General features: G+C 32.5%; 3 protein-coding genes across 3 annotated transcripts; 2 read left to right on the top strand and 1 right to left on the bottom strand.

Moving 5' to 3' along the window:
• Positions 1-494: 494 nt before the first annotated feature.
• LOC132068693 (nuclear transcription factor Y subunit B-5-like) lies at positions 495-1,292 on the top strand. Its single transcript, XM_059462367.1, has one exon. It carries the CDS (start codon positions 584-586, stop codon positions 1,016-1,018), a length of 435 nt encoding a protein of 144 aa, XP_059318350.1. The 5' UTR covers positions 495-583; the 3' UTR covers positions 1,019-1,292.
• A 3,206-nt stretch (positions 1,293-4,498) lies between these two features.
• LOC132062133 (nuclear transcription factor Y subunit B-5-like) lies at positions 4,499-4,825 on the top strand. The gene has a single exon (XM_059454772.1). It carries the CDS (start codon positions 4,499-4,501, stop codon positions 4,823-4,825), a length of 327 nt encoding a protein of 108 aa, XP_059310755.1.
• Positions 4,826-5,516: 691 nt separating this feature from the next.
• Positions 5,517-10,315, bottom strand: LOC132048388 (potassium transporter 5-like). Its single transcript, XM_059439298.1, has 8 exons — positions 9,876-10,315; positions 9,405-9,630; positions 8,625-8,873; positions 7,998-8,051; positions 7,499-7,759; positions 7,205-7,372; positions 6,865-7,119; positions 5,517-6,769 (listed from the first exon to the last, which is right to left on the bottom strand). The coding sequence occupies exons 1-8, from the start codon at positions 10,002-10,004 to the stop codon at positions 5,844-5,846; spliced, it is 2,268 nt and encodes a 755-aa protein (XP_059295281.1). The 5' UTR covers positions 10,005-10,315; the 3' UTR covers positions 5,517-5,843.
• Positions 10,316-12,079: the final 1,764 nt, after the last annotated feature.

Below are 12,079 nucleotides of genomic sequence, written 5' to 3'. Positions count from 1 at the left end.
TAAATCAAGATTCATATCCTCGTATGTAGTGTCCCAGAGTTTGTGGAGTGGAAAGTGACAAATTCACACTTAATTTGACAACGTTAAAATTATGAAGTTTGCAAAAGACTGGATTAACACTATCTATTGCAAAGACCTATTCTAATTAGTAGTTCACCATCCAACAATCTAGGGTTTCAACTTCAACTCATATTTTTTTTCTCTATTCAACTTTCAACTAGTGGATAGGATTAAACATTAACAAGTAGGAAGGTAGAGGGGAGGGGACCATTTGATTTTGATTCATAATCGATTAAAGCAAAATGCTAATTTTAATAAAGGCTAATTATATACTCCTATAAAAAAATCTGACCTAACTTTGTACCACCTATACAAATTTACCTGTCATTCTGGCCCCGCACTAGTACTAGATACTTTTATATATCGTAGAATATTTAGCTATATCACACTACATTATAAATTTTTAATTACAAGTTAGCGTAATACAGACGAACTTGTGCTTATAATAAAGAGGCAAATAATACGCAGAGTGAAAAGTAAACGTGTCTGTGTTTGAGGGGATCGAGTTCCTAGGTTTCCCAAAATGGTTGATAACATCAACAATATATTAGGGTCAATTAACTCAAGTGAGGAAGGAGGGATTAAGGAGCAAGATAGGTTATTGCCAATAGCTAATGTGGGGAGACTTATGAAGCAAATTCTTCCTCAAAACGCCAAGATTTCCAAAGAGGGAAAAGAAACAATGCAAGAATGTGTATCTGAGTTCATTAGCTTTGTTACTGGAGAAGCATCGGATAAATGTCACAAGGAGAAGCGCAAGACATTGAATGGAGATGATATTTGTTGGGCTATGGGAAGTTTAGGATTTGATGATTATGTTGTGCCTTTGAAGAGGTATTTGCATAGGTTTAGAGAATTAGAAGCAGAAAAAGCTAATCAAAAGAATGTTGGCAAGAACATTGAAGAAAGTCAGAACAATGAACATCGAAATTTCCAGGGAAGTTTTTATGGTCCTTAAGATTTGTCAAATGACAATAACTTTCTAGCTTGGAACTTGATTAAGCTTGGATTTTCTCAACTCCTAATCTTTATTCTTAGAAAAAGTTTTTACTTGTAATAAGAATTATTCTAGACTTCTAGTATGTGAAAATATTCCCTGTTAGAGATTATTGTATTTTTATGGTTGTGGATATTGTTTTGAACAAGTAATAACCTTCTGATTCATGTACGTTGGTTTCACACTTGGCTAGTTGGTCATGGTTCTTGATTGAGCTAGGAATACACTTTTTTTTCTTTTTCTTTTTTACATTCAATCTCCGATTGGGTACTTGCATTGATTACTAAAAATTACAAAAGGAGGATATGACCATGTCTCAGAATAAAATAATTTAACTTTCATTTTAGACCATTGTAAAAAAAAATGAGTTCTGATCATGGATCGTAAGCACAAATTCTTTTAGGCTTTTCTTTTCATGTCATCTTCATTTAGTACAGCTATCTATCTATTGAGACTTGTCTAATTACATTCAACTTGAACAGAGCTACATGATTTAAGTAGGATATTTTAATTTTTTGTATTGGATGTTGATTTATGTTTATTATTGGTGACTAACAATATTGTTTTGATTAATGATATGGTCTACATCTAATTTAGATGTGAAATATCATCCTCCAAATTAAAAACGTTAATGTTGAACAAATTTATAGTAAATTATGATTTATAATCTTTTTTCTTTTAAAAAGAACTATTCTCAATTTAGGGGTATGTGAAAATCATCCTACTTTGTTTGATTATTCTTCATCTAAGTTTTTTTTATGGTTTTGGATCATCAATAATCTTTTGGGGAACTAACCTTCTGATTCATGTGTGATTGGTTTCAAAATTTTGGCTATTTATTTTTATTGAGGCCTTTTTTTTTTTTTTTTTTTTTTTTTTTTTTTTTTTTATGAGTGTACACACACACACACACACACACACACACATATATATATATATATATATATATATATATATTAAATAATGTATAGCAATGAGATATAAAACCATGATATCTTTCTACTTTGATATCATGTGGGATAGTGTGATTATTTCATTGAAAAGCTTAAACCATACTAATTAATTGTGTCCCAATATCTAATATTCTCGAAATACTTTCTAGTTCTTTTTAAAATCAAGTATGTAGCCACCCTGGTGATTGTTAACTCTCTCCGAAGCCCTAGTTCATCGATTTATGTGTGAATTCCTTTGCAGGATGTTCTTTAATTTTTGTTCATTGTATCAAGTTTAGATTTTTGCCAGAATTTCTTCTCCTTCTCCTCTTTCATCTTTCTTTATCATCTTCCTACGTGCTTTAGAAAATTGAATACCTATTACTTATTTGTGGTTATTTTTTATTGTTTTGGTTGAAAAAATATGAAAAATATTAATGTTGGATTTTATTAAGCTTGATTATTGAAGAAAACAAAGTGGATCTATTGATTTTTGAAGATTTGAGTTGAATTAATAATTGAAAATTGTTGGGGCTAGTATATTAGAAGGATGGATATCACAGTTGGACTCATTTAGAGTTGATTTGGATCAATTCTAAAGAAAAAACGTGTTATGAATTTTTACACAACAAGTTACAGTGATGGTCAAGGTTTTGAAATTAAATCCTGACATCGCCAGAATTTCAGCCACAAATTAACACCAAAAAGCTCATTGCGATTCGTTTGGATTTGGCGAAAATTTCTATCACCCTAACTTGTTGTTAAGCCAAGTTTTGCCTAATATTACATAAAAAAATCTTAGCAAACCGCCAAAATTTGCTCTGGTTATGAAAAAAAGGTTATTTTGACACATTTTTCTTTTACGAGATCAAAATCTAAAAGTAGTATTGAAATATCCTTTTTGTGCAAATCACCCGACTTGGGAGCCAAATCCATCACTTAAACCTTGATCTAGGCTTAGATCTCTTTACAATTTCTTGAACTAGGGACATAAGGGGGAAAAAAGGACCACCCGATGTAGAAAGCATTATGTGTTTAGACAGATTCGGAAAAGGGCTGAACCTCAAGGAAAGTAAACAGAATCAAAACAAAGAGTAAAAGGTACGGAGGATACATCATGGCAAAAACATAAACCCTTTTTCTCATTATTTAGCTAACTCGTGAAAGAGCAAATAAAGGACATAGTTTTGAAAGGAGAAAATTAATCCCCTGAGATACTGCCCATTGTGTTGGAAGGAACAAAATAAAAGCATAAATAAGGCTAATAAGCAACTTCATAAAAAATAGTTTGATTTTGAATCTGGAAAATAGATCAGGTTACTTGTTTCAATGGGTAAAAGTGACACGATAGTGCAAAACCGTGAATGTATATAAGTTATATATATAAGTGTCTCTCTTTCCAGCAAGCAAGGATGGTTGGTGATTGCATTGTTGGGCTAGAACTAGATTCATAATAGGAGACAAGGAATTAGAACGAAGGCTAATATATATGCAGGCAGATACCTTATTACTTCTGAAAGGGACCAAAAAGATAAAAAGGTCTGACTAATATAGGTGATTTCAACAATTAATTAAGCAACTTGGAGGCTCCTATAATACTAATATATATTCAAGTTATTCATGTGACCTGCCGAAACAAAGCAAAAAATCCATTTCCATATCCTCGTATGTAGTGTCCCCGGTTTTGGGAAATGGACAATATTATCGACAATTTTGCACTTCATTCATTGACAATGTTAAATTAAACGATTTTTGCAAAAGACTGGATTAACATTATCTACTACTAGGACCTACTAGGTAGTAGCTAGGTCATCCAACAACAGGACTCATACATATGTTCAAACGGATCTTTTTAGGTGTTGTCTGATGGTAAACTTTATGGGACAAGCACAGGTGCGTTTTATATACTAATCCACAAATTTCAACATTTCAAGCATAGTTTAAGACATATGGTTACTAAAGCTTGTACGAAGATTAAACATTAACCAAGTAGGAAGGGAGAGGGGAGGGGACCTTTTGATCCATAATTCACTAAAGCAAGTACTTTTAAATAAAGGCTACCGATATAACGTTGCTAAATTTCTTTCGAAAGAACCCTCTTTTAGCATACTTTGTTAATTATGTAAGTACTCCCTATAACAATATATGACCTAACTTTGTACCACCTATACAAATTTGTCCGTCATTCTGTCTCTACACTAATAGTGGATACTTTTATATATCGTAAAATCTTTAACGATATCACGCTATATTATAAACTTTTAACCAAATTAGCGCAATACAGACGAACTTGTGCTTACAATAACGAGACAAATAATAAGCAGAACGAAAGGCAAACGTGTCTGTGTTTGAGAGGATCGAGTTTTTAGGTTTCCCAAAGTGATTGATAGCATCAACATATTAGATATAGAGGGCCCCAATTCAAGCGAAGAAGGAGCGATTAAGGAGTAAGATAGGTTCTTGCCAATAGCTAATGTGGGGCGAATTATGAAGCAAATTCTCCCTCAAAATGCCAAGATTTCAAAAGAAGCAAAAGAAACAATGCAAATGTGTATCTGAGTGCATTAGCTTTGTTACCAGAGAGGCATCGGATAAGTGTCACAAGGAGAAGCGCAAGACATTGAATGGAGATGATATTTGTTGGGCTATGGGAAGTTTAGGATTTGATGATTATGTTGAGCCTTTGAAGAGGTATTTGCATAGGTTTAGAGAATTAGAGGGAGAAAAAGCTAATCAAAATAAGGCTGCTGCAGGCAACAACATAGAAGAAAAGGAGAGAGATGAACCACAAAGGAATTCCATAGTTTTTCTCCCTGGAAGATTTTTTGGTCCTTAAGATATGTCAAAAATACACAATAATCTTTTAGCTTGGTACTTAATTGATACGTATGCTCGATTTTCAAATTCTTTTTACTATTGTTTTAATTTTAAGAAAATAATAGTAGTGGTTTTCTTACAAGTAAAGTATTTGGAAATTAATCTCTGTATTGGTGATCATTGTATCTTCTAAACAATTTCTTAGGTTGGTGCAATATGATCTTGAACAATTAACCTTCTTATTCAGTATGCTGGTTTCACATTTGGCTAGATTGTCAAGGTTTTTAATTCAGGGCTATGTGCCTATGTCCTGCACAAAATGAAATAATGAGGATGAAGCTGATAACTTACTTCAAGTCTTGGAGGTAAGCACAACTCTCTCAATTCCCTTGCCATTTCTTCTTCATTAAAACTTGATGAATTCACGCAGCTACATGGTTTTAGTGGATACTTTTCATTGGATTTTGTCTCGGGGTTAATTAATTACACTAAAGGTCACTCAATAGTAAACTCATCAAATTTATTTTCTAACCCTTAAATCACTCAACTTTCACTTGATTTCCTAAACTATCATTTTTGCCAAAACCCGGTGAAGCTAAATAGTTTTTACCCAGATCCGAAACTCGATCTTTTGTTGAAGAAATAATCTATCATACTAAAAGTGACAAATGTTTTAGACATAGACAATACAAAGTAAAATAACAACATACACAGTATTTAAGATAGACAATAGTCATAATACAAAGTAAAATATGTTGGTTCTCCAACGGTAAAATAATACACACACAAAAAACAAAACAAAAAAATTATATATATATACTAATTCTCTCTCTACATTGTTACGCTCTTTCAAATTATACTAAAATTTAAACACACACACAAAAAAAATAAGATTAAAAAAACAAGAAATTTTGTAGTCCAAGACCTTTGGACGGATGGAGATTGAGGGTAGCACATATGCTGGCGTTATCTCCTTAATTCAACTAAATTTGAACTAATACAACTGATTAACTTCTTAATTTCAAATTCAGAGCATGCTAAAGTTCATATATCATTCCAACTTTCAACATACGTTTGTGAGGTATGTCAAAAACTTTGCTACTTTGCCTCAAATTCCTCTTCAAGAAATTGAAAGCACAATCAATCACAAATCTCTTTGCAATATTAGACCCATTGCTTGCAATCACATCTTGTTCCCCAACAAAATGAACAACCCCAAGACTATAAGCTCTATCCACCACTTCTATATCTCTCTCCATAGCATCCTCTTGTATGTCACAATCATTTTCCAATTCCATATTGCTCTGTTCTGATGATACTCTGTTACTCTTTGCTGCATTAATCGAAAAGATACAATCATCTCGTATAAAAGTTTTCAGTCTTTCCACCAATAATCTCTCGAAGGGCTCTTCCTCGTTGCGCACATCATTGTATCCGTATCTCACCACACATCGAAACACGTAGAGATCACAAGGCTTCACCTTCCGGAAAAGGAACCTTTCTTCTACCGGAACTTTGCTTATTGGAAGTGATTTAACCGAAACAAACACGAGGACAGAGTGTAATGCGGGCACATTCTCCACGTAATGCTTGAAGATTGGTGGAATTCCATGAACAAGTTCAGAGTAGAAAATTGCAAGTCCAGGTAATCGATGGTAATTTGTTTTGTCCACTGTTTCTTTAACTTTTAAGGGAGAGATCTTGTGTTCTAGCTCGAAGTGGTACTTCTTTCGGTACACATAGTTCCATACGTACATGATAAACATTAGGAACATTGCGAACGCCAGTGGAAGGTAACCCCCTTGAGTGAACTTGTACAGGACTGAGCTTAGCAATAAAAGCTCAAACAAACCAATGATTAGAACATAGACGATTACAAAAAGAATGTGAGTTTTCCATATCATGATCATAACTAGTACGAGGAAGCATGATGTTAGTGTCATCACAAATACCACCGCTATTCCTGCAAGCAAATAGTTTTGTTACGTGTTAGGCATTTGCTTCACATTATCACTAAGAAGAATTTAAGTCATAAATACGCATGTAAGAAATCCTTACCATAAGCATTGCTAAGCTTTTCAGTAGTCCTGAATGCAAGAGTGACAATAACACAAGCCAACATGAGAAGGTTATTGATTTCAGGAATGTAAATTTGTCCATGATGTTTTTTAGATGTATGCACAATTTTAACACGAGGAAAGCATCCTAATGCCAGGGATTGCTGGATTATAGCAAACGTCCCAGAAATTAAGGCTTGACTTGCAATAATGGCCGCTAACACTGCCACTGCAAATACTGGCCAATATAAACTATCTGCACTTGTAAACAGAAAAAGGAACATGAGAATCTAAACTGCCATTGCATAGAAATTAAACTCAGGAATAAATGTTATACTTACGAGGTAAGGACTTGTAGAAAGTATCAGAAACATCATAACTGTGCTTCCTTAAAAAGGCAGCCTGACCTAGATATGCTAATATGAGAGCCGGATATGTCACACAGCACATACTTATCTGTATAGATCGAACACTAAAATGACCAACATCTGCAAATAGTGCTTCACCTCCTGCAATAGCTCATTAATCAATCTTTGACACCTAGTAAAAAAATTATTGGAGCAGAAAATTGTTTAATTTTCTGTTCCTTTTTCTCTTTTCAGTACTGTTAAAGGTTGTTGGAAAGAAATGAATACCGGTTATGCACATAACGACCCCGCCAAGAGAAATCCAAGCGTTCTTTTTGTTTCTCTTGAAGTAGTCTATGATGTATTTAGGATTAAGTGCCCTGATAACAGTTGGATCGTACTTCACGAAGTTGTAGATGCCAATACCAGCAATGAAAAGGAACCACACACAAAGTACAGGTGCAAAAGTGTAGCCAACCTTTTCAGTTCCAAATCTTTGGAACATGAACAAAAATATCAAAATGGCTACTGCTATCCAAACAAGTCTTCCTGCATCCAATGATAACAATGACTATTTCAATTTGTTTTTCATTATTCAAACTATTATTTTGATTGCTTTCTAGAAAGGAAAAAAAAAGTTGTTCTATTTAAACATTACCTCTTGATTATTATACAAAGTAAACAGAAATTCACGAGTATCATTTTAGGCATGTTACTTTAAGCGGAAAAGCAACGGGAAATCTTATTGGAAAAAAAAAAAAAAAAAAAAAAGGATGCAATAAGTTACCTTCAGTCAGGACCGAGGGAGCTGCTTCTTTGAGTCCTCCAACAGCAGACAAAACTGACCAAATTAAATGAAAAATTCACATTAGTATTATAAACTCATATAATTAGCATCAAAACTGACCATTTTTTATCTGTTACTAAAATGATTTGTGTACTTCCTTTTCCTTCTAAAATGATGACCAAGTTCATAATATGACATTTAAAGCATCTTACTTTTAGGGTGAATCAGACATTAATTTCTGATTTAGTTAGTGTTTGAAAATAATTTAGTTAAAAGAAAATGTTTAACGGAAAAAGTGCTACTAGTACTATTTATAAAAAAAAGCTGGACATGAAAAGTGTCCAAACAGTATAACCTCTCTGTTTATGTTCCTCTTATCTAGTCTCATGCCATAAAACTGACCAAAAGAAATAGTGTATATGATTGAAAATAGATAGTCACAATTTTGACAAAAAAATGTTCACCAATTCTAGGAATAGGAGCTTGCTAGCTCAATTTTCTGTGTGGTGTTTAAACGTATCCTATATATCAAGGCTTCATGTATTTGTTGGGTTGATGTAAACATCGGATATAGATAAATTTTTACGATATGTTAATAACCTGATTGTGTAAATATGTTTTACGTGCCTGAAATGCAAGGAGTGAGCACGCCATCCCCAATAACCATGGAAGTACCAAGCATTGTGGCAAATAGCATGAAGAACTTTACAAAATTGCTGCTTTCTAGCTTTGACTTAAGCTTTGAAGCTCGACGTGTGCGTCTATCTGGCAAATCAAGTTTAAAAGTCGACACATCTTTGTCTTCTGGTTGTTGACTTGGAATTAATCCCACCTTAGAATATCGACATATCAATGAATATAAAGCAAATGTACCTCCTGCAATAAAAAGTATAATTTATTTTTCTTATAAATTAATCATGAAAGTTTGTAGTAAAAGAAGGAGAAAATGAAAAAAAAAATGTCCCTTATTTTTGGTAGTAGGTTCAAAGTAGTTCTTTAAATATTACTTGGGCAGTTTTGGTTCTTTAAGTTTGCCTAGAATGAGCACTTTTGGTATCGTAAGATATTTACCAAATTGTGATTATTAAATCTAACAGAAATTGTGAAAATAGAAATTATTTAATGGGAACTCATATTTGAAAGTATAGTTTTTTCACTTTATGTTATTTTTTTTATCTATTTCTAAAATGCAACTTTTTGAGGTGCAAGTTCCATTATCTTTTGTCTAGTGTAGTTAAATTCAACAATCAGAGTTTGGTAAATAACAGACAAAAGGTGCTCAGTTTTGACAAACTTGGAGGACTAAAATTGCTCATGTGATACTTAAGAGACTACTTTGAATTTACGACCAAAGACGAGGGACATTTTTTGTCATTTTCTCTAAAAGAAGAGGTGAAAGTAAGTTACCATCTCCGTTGTCATTAGCTTGGAGAACAATGAAGACATACTTGATGACAGGAATCAAGGTGATTGTGTACAAGATAAGAGAGAGTGCACCAAGTATATCTTCGTCGTATTTTACACCATTAGGGAAAATGGATGAAAACACGTACAATGGTGACGTTCCAATATCTCCATACACTACCCCTATGCTTTGAAACGCCAAATTCAGTATCACTGACCATTCTAACGCCTGATAAAAAAAAAAAAAAAAAACATCTAAGTTATATATATATATCACGTCAAATATCAAAATGACATGAAATTCCACCACCAAAAGTTGCAGTGTCCCTCCTTAAATAATAAGAAGTCTCCCGTACTAGCCGAAAATAGAGTCATTTGATAGGAAGTTTTTTATCCTCCCATTATGGAACTTTCCAGCACTAGTGTGAAACAAAACAAAAACATAAAATTCTCATATTTTGGCTAAGTTATGACCTTTTTGGCCTCGGGGACCTTGCTGGATTCCAAGTCTAAGGAGTCATATCGTTTTAAAGTCTCGCAAGAAAGTTTCTTTCCTTTGAGCTGTTGCTGATGAATATCTTGATTTTGCTCATTGCCTGACATATCCTTAATGATTGGAGTCTTTTAAGCTCCCCCTTCTCTAGGAGAAAAATAAGATACAAACTGAGTAATTAATCAAAAGTGGGGAATTCCTCCAATATTTTACTCAGGAAGGAACAAATAGATATTGATTAAAAAGAAGAAGATGGAAAATGTAAGAGGGAGACATTGAAATAATAACAAAGGAATAATTGAACATATAGAGTACTAACTCACAATTCACTCAAATTTACGTTACTGTTTCTCAAAACTACTATCTTTAATTATCAAACTTAGGAGAAAATTCCAGAGTTCACAGAAATGAGGGAATTAAGGTTTCTATTTGTATGGAAGAAAACCGTGTTCTCCTTTAGTCTCACACGTAAATGGTTACTTAGATATTAGCAACAAACATGCCAACAGACTGCCGCATCTCACGCTTCTATGTATATCTTGATGATCCATTTAGTTAAGTTTAGAAATAATCTATTTCTATTAAGGGAATATAATTGAATTCTTTTTTGCATATAGTAAAGATATGTAGTTTTATGTGGAAAAACTTACACAAATACTAGTACATATACAACTATTTACAGAACCTACAACAATTTTTTTTAATTTACAGAATCTACAAACTATACCATATAAATGATAAAAGCAAAAAATCAATAGATATGGTCAATTTAGTATAAATATGGTAACAAATTTATACATGTTATTTTTTTCCTTAATTTGTCCCTACAAATTCTCCTTTCCTACCTCATTAATAATATGATGAAGGCAATAATATTAAGTATTCAATTTAGTACCATATTTATACAAGTTATATTTTTTCCTTAATTCGTCCCATCAATCTCCTTTCCTACCTGTCATTAATAATATCATGAAGTATTCAATTTAGTATAAATATGGTAACAAATTTATACTGGTAATATTTTTTCCTTAATTTGTCCCTACAAATTCTCCTTTCCTACCTATCATTAATAATATAATTAATAATATGATGAAGGCAATAATATTAACTATACACATACCATATATACTAAACATAATATACTATATACTATATTAAAAATAATATACTATATACTATACATATGCATATATGTGCATCGATATACTATATTAATATAAGTTAAGCAAAGTGCATTGATATACTATATAAGTTAAGTTAAGCATATAAGTACATCGATATACTACATATTTTATGAAATACATTAATATAAATATACATCTATATTGATATTTTAGGAATGTAAGAAATTGTATTTATGTAATTAAAAAGTTTAAATTTTGAATAAGTTGTATTTGTGTAATTTTTTTAAAATAGTTATAATCTTTTTAATTATCATTTTAAAAGGTTGTATTTAAGTAACTTTCCCTTACTTATAATGCATGTACACATGGGCCCAGGGTGGGTTTTCTGGCAGTTGAGTTTGGATTTTCACGGATTCAAGAAATTAAAACATTTTTTTTGCACGGATTGCCCTTCTTTTGTGGTGGTCTTTAATTTTTGCCCCTCAAATTGGTGGCTCTCTTATTCTAATACCCCAAGGTTCTAGGATCGAACCCCAGTTCAGTAAAAAAAGAAGGAATTTCGCAAGATAGAGGTTTGGATTCGCAGGCAGAGTTCTGAAGGCAAAATTCTGCCTTGAGGTAGAGTTTGAAACTCTGCCTGAAGCATAAGGTAGAGTTTTGCACACAAAACTCTGTCTTGCGAATTTTGTTTAATTTTATACTAAGCGGGAGTTCGAACCCGAAACCAAGGAATTTTTAGCGAAGGCCAAATATTAAAGATCACCCCCAGCTAAGTGCAATCCTGCAAATTGCCCAAATTAAAATCCAAATTCAATCTCAATAAGTTCGGATTAGATCTGTTTTCTTAAATTTGATTTCGAATTAATCGATTTTGATATTTTATATTTTCGATTCTGAGCTTATAAGTTGAGTTTCTTCTTCTTACAATAATAAACATTGTAATATTATATTCATGTCATATTATCTTTTATAATTTCTCATTCCCACCACAATCATCCAAATAAATAGTTCAGTCAAGCAATGAAAAGATTATCAAGGTAATTTGCAAACAAAGTAAAATT

The sequence above is a fragment of the Lycium ferocissimum genome, chromosome 1 (genome assembly GCF_029784015.1).
Source record: "Lycium ferocissimum isolate CSIRO_LF1 chromosome 1, AGI_CSIRO_Lferr_CH_V1, whole genome shotgun sequence".
Classification (NCBI taxonomy): Eukaryota; Viridiplantae; Streptophyta; class Magnoliopsida; order Solanales; family Solanaceae; genus Lycium; species Lycium ferocissimum.
This window is presented reverse-complemented; position numbering and strand designations above follow the sequence as displayed.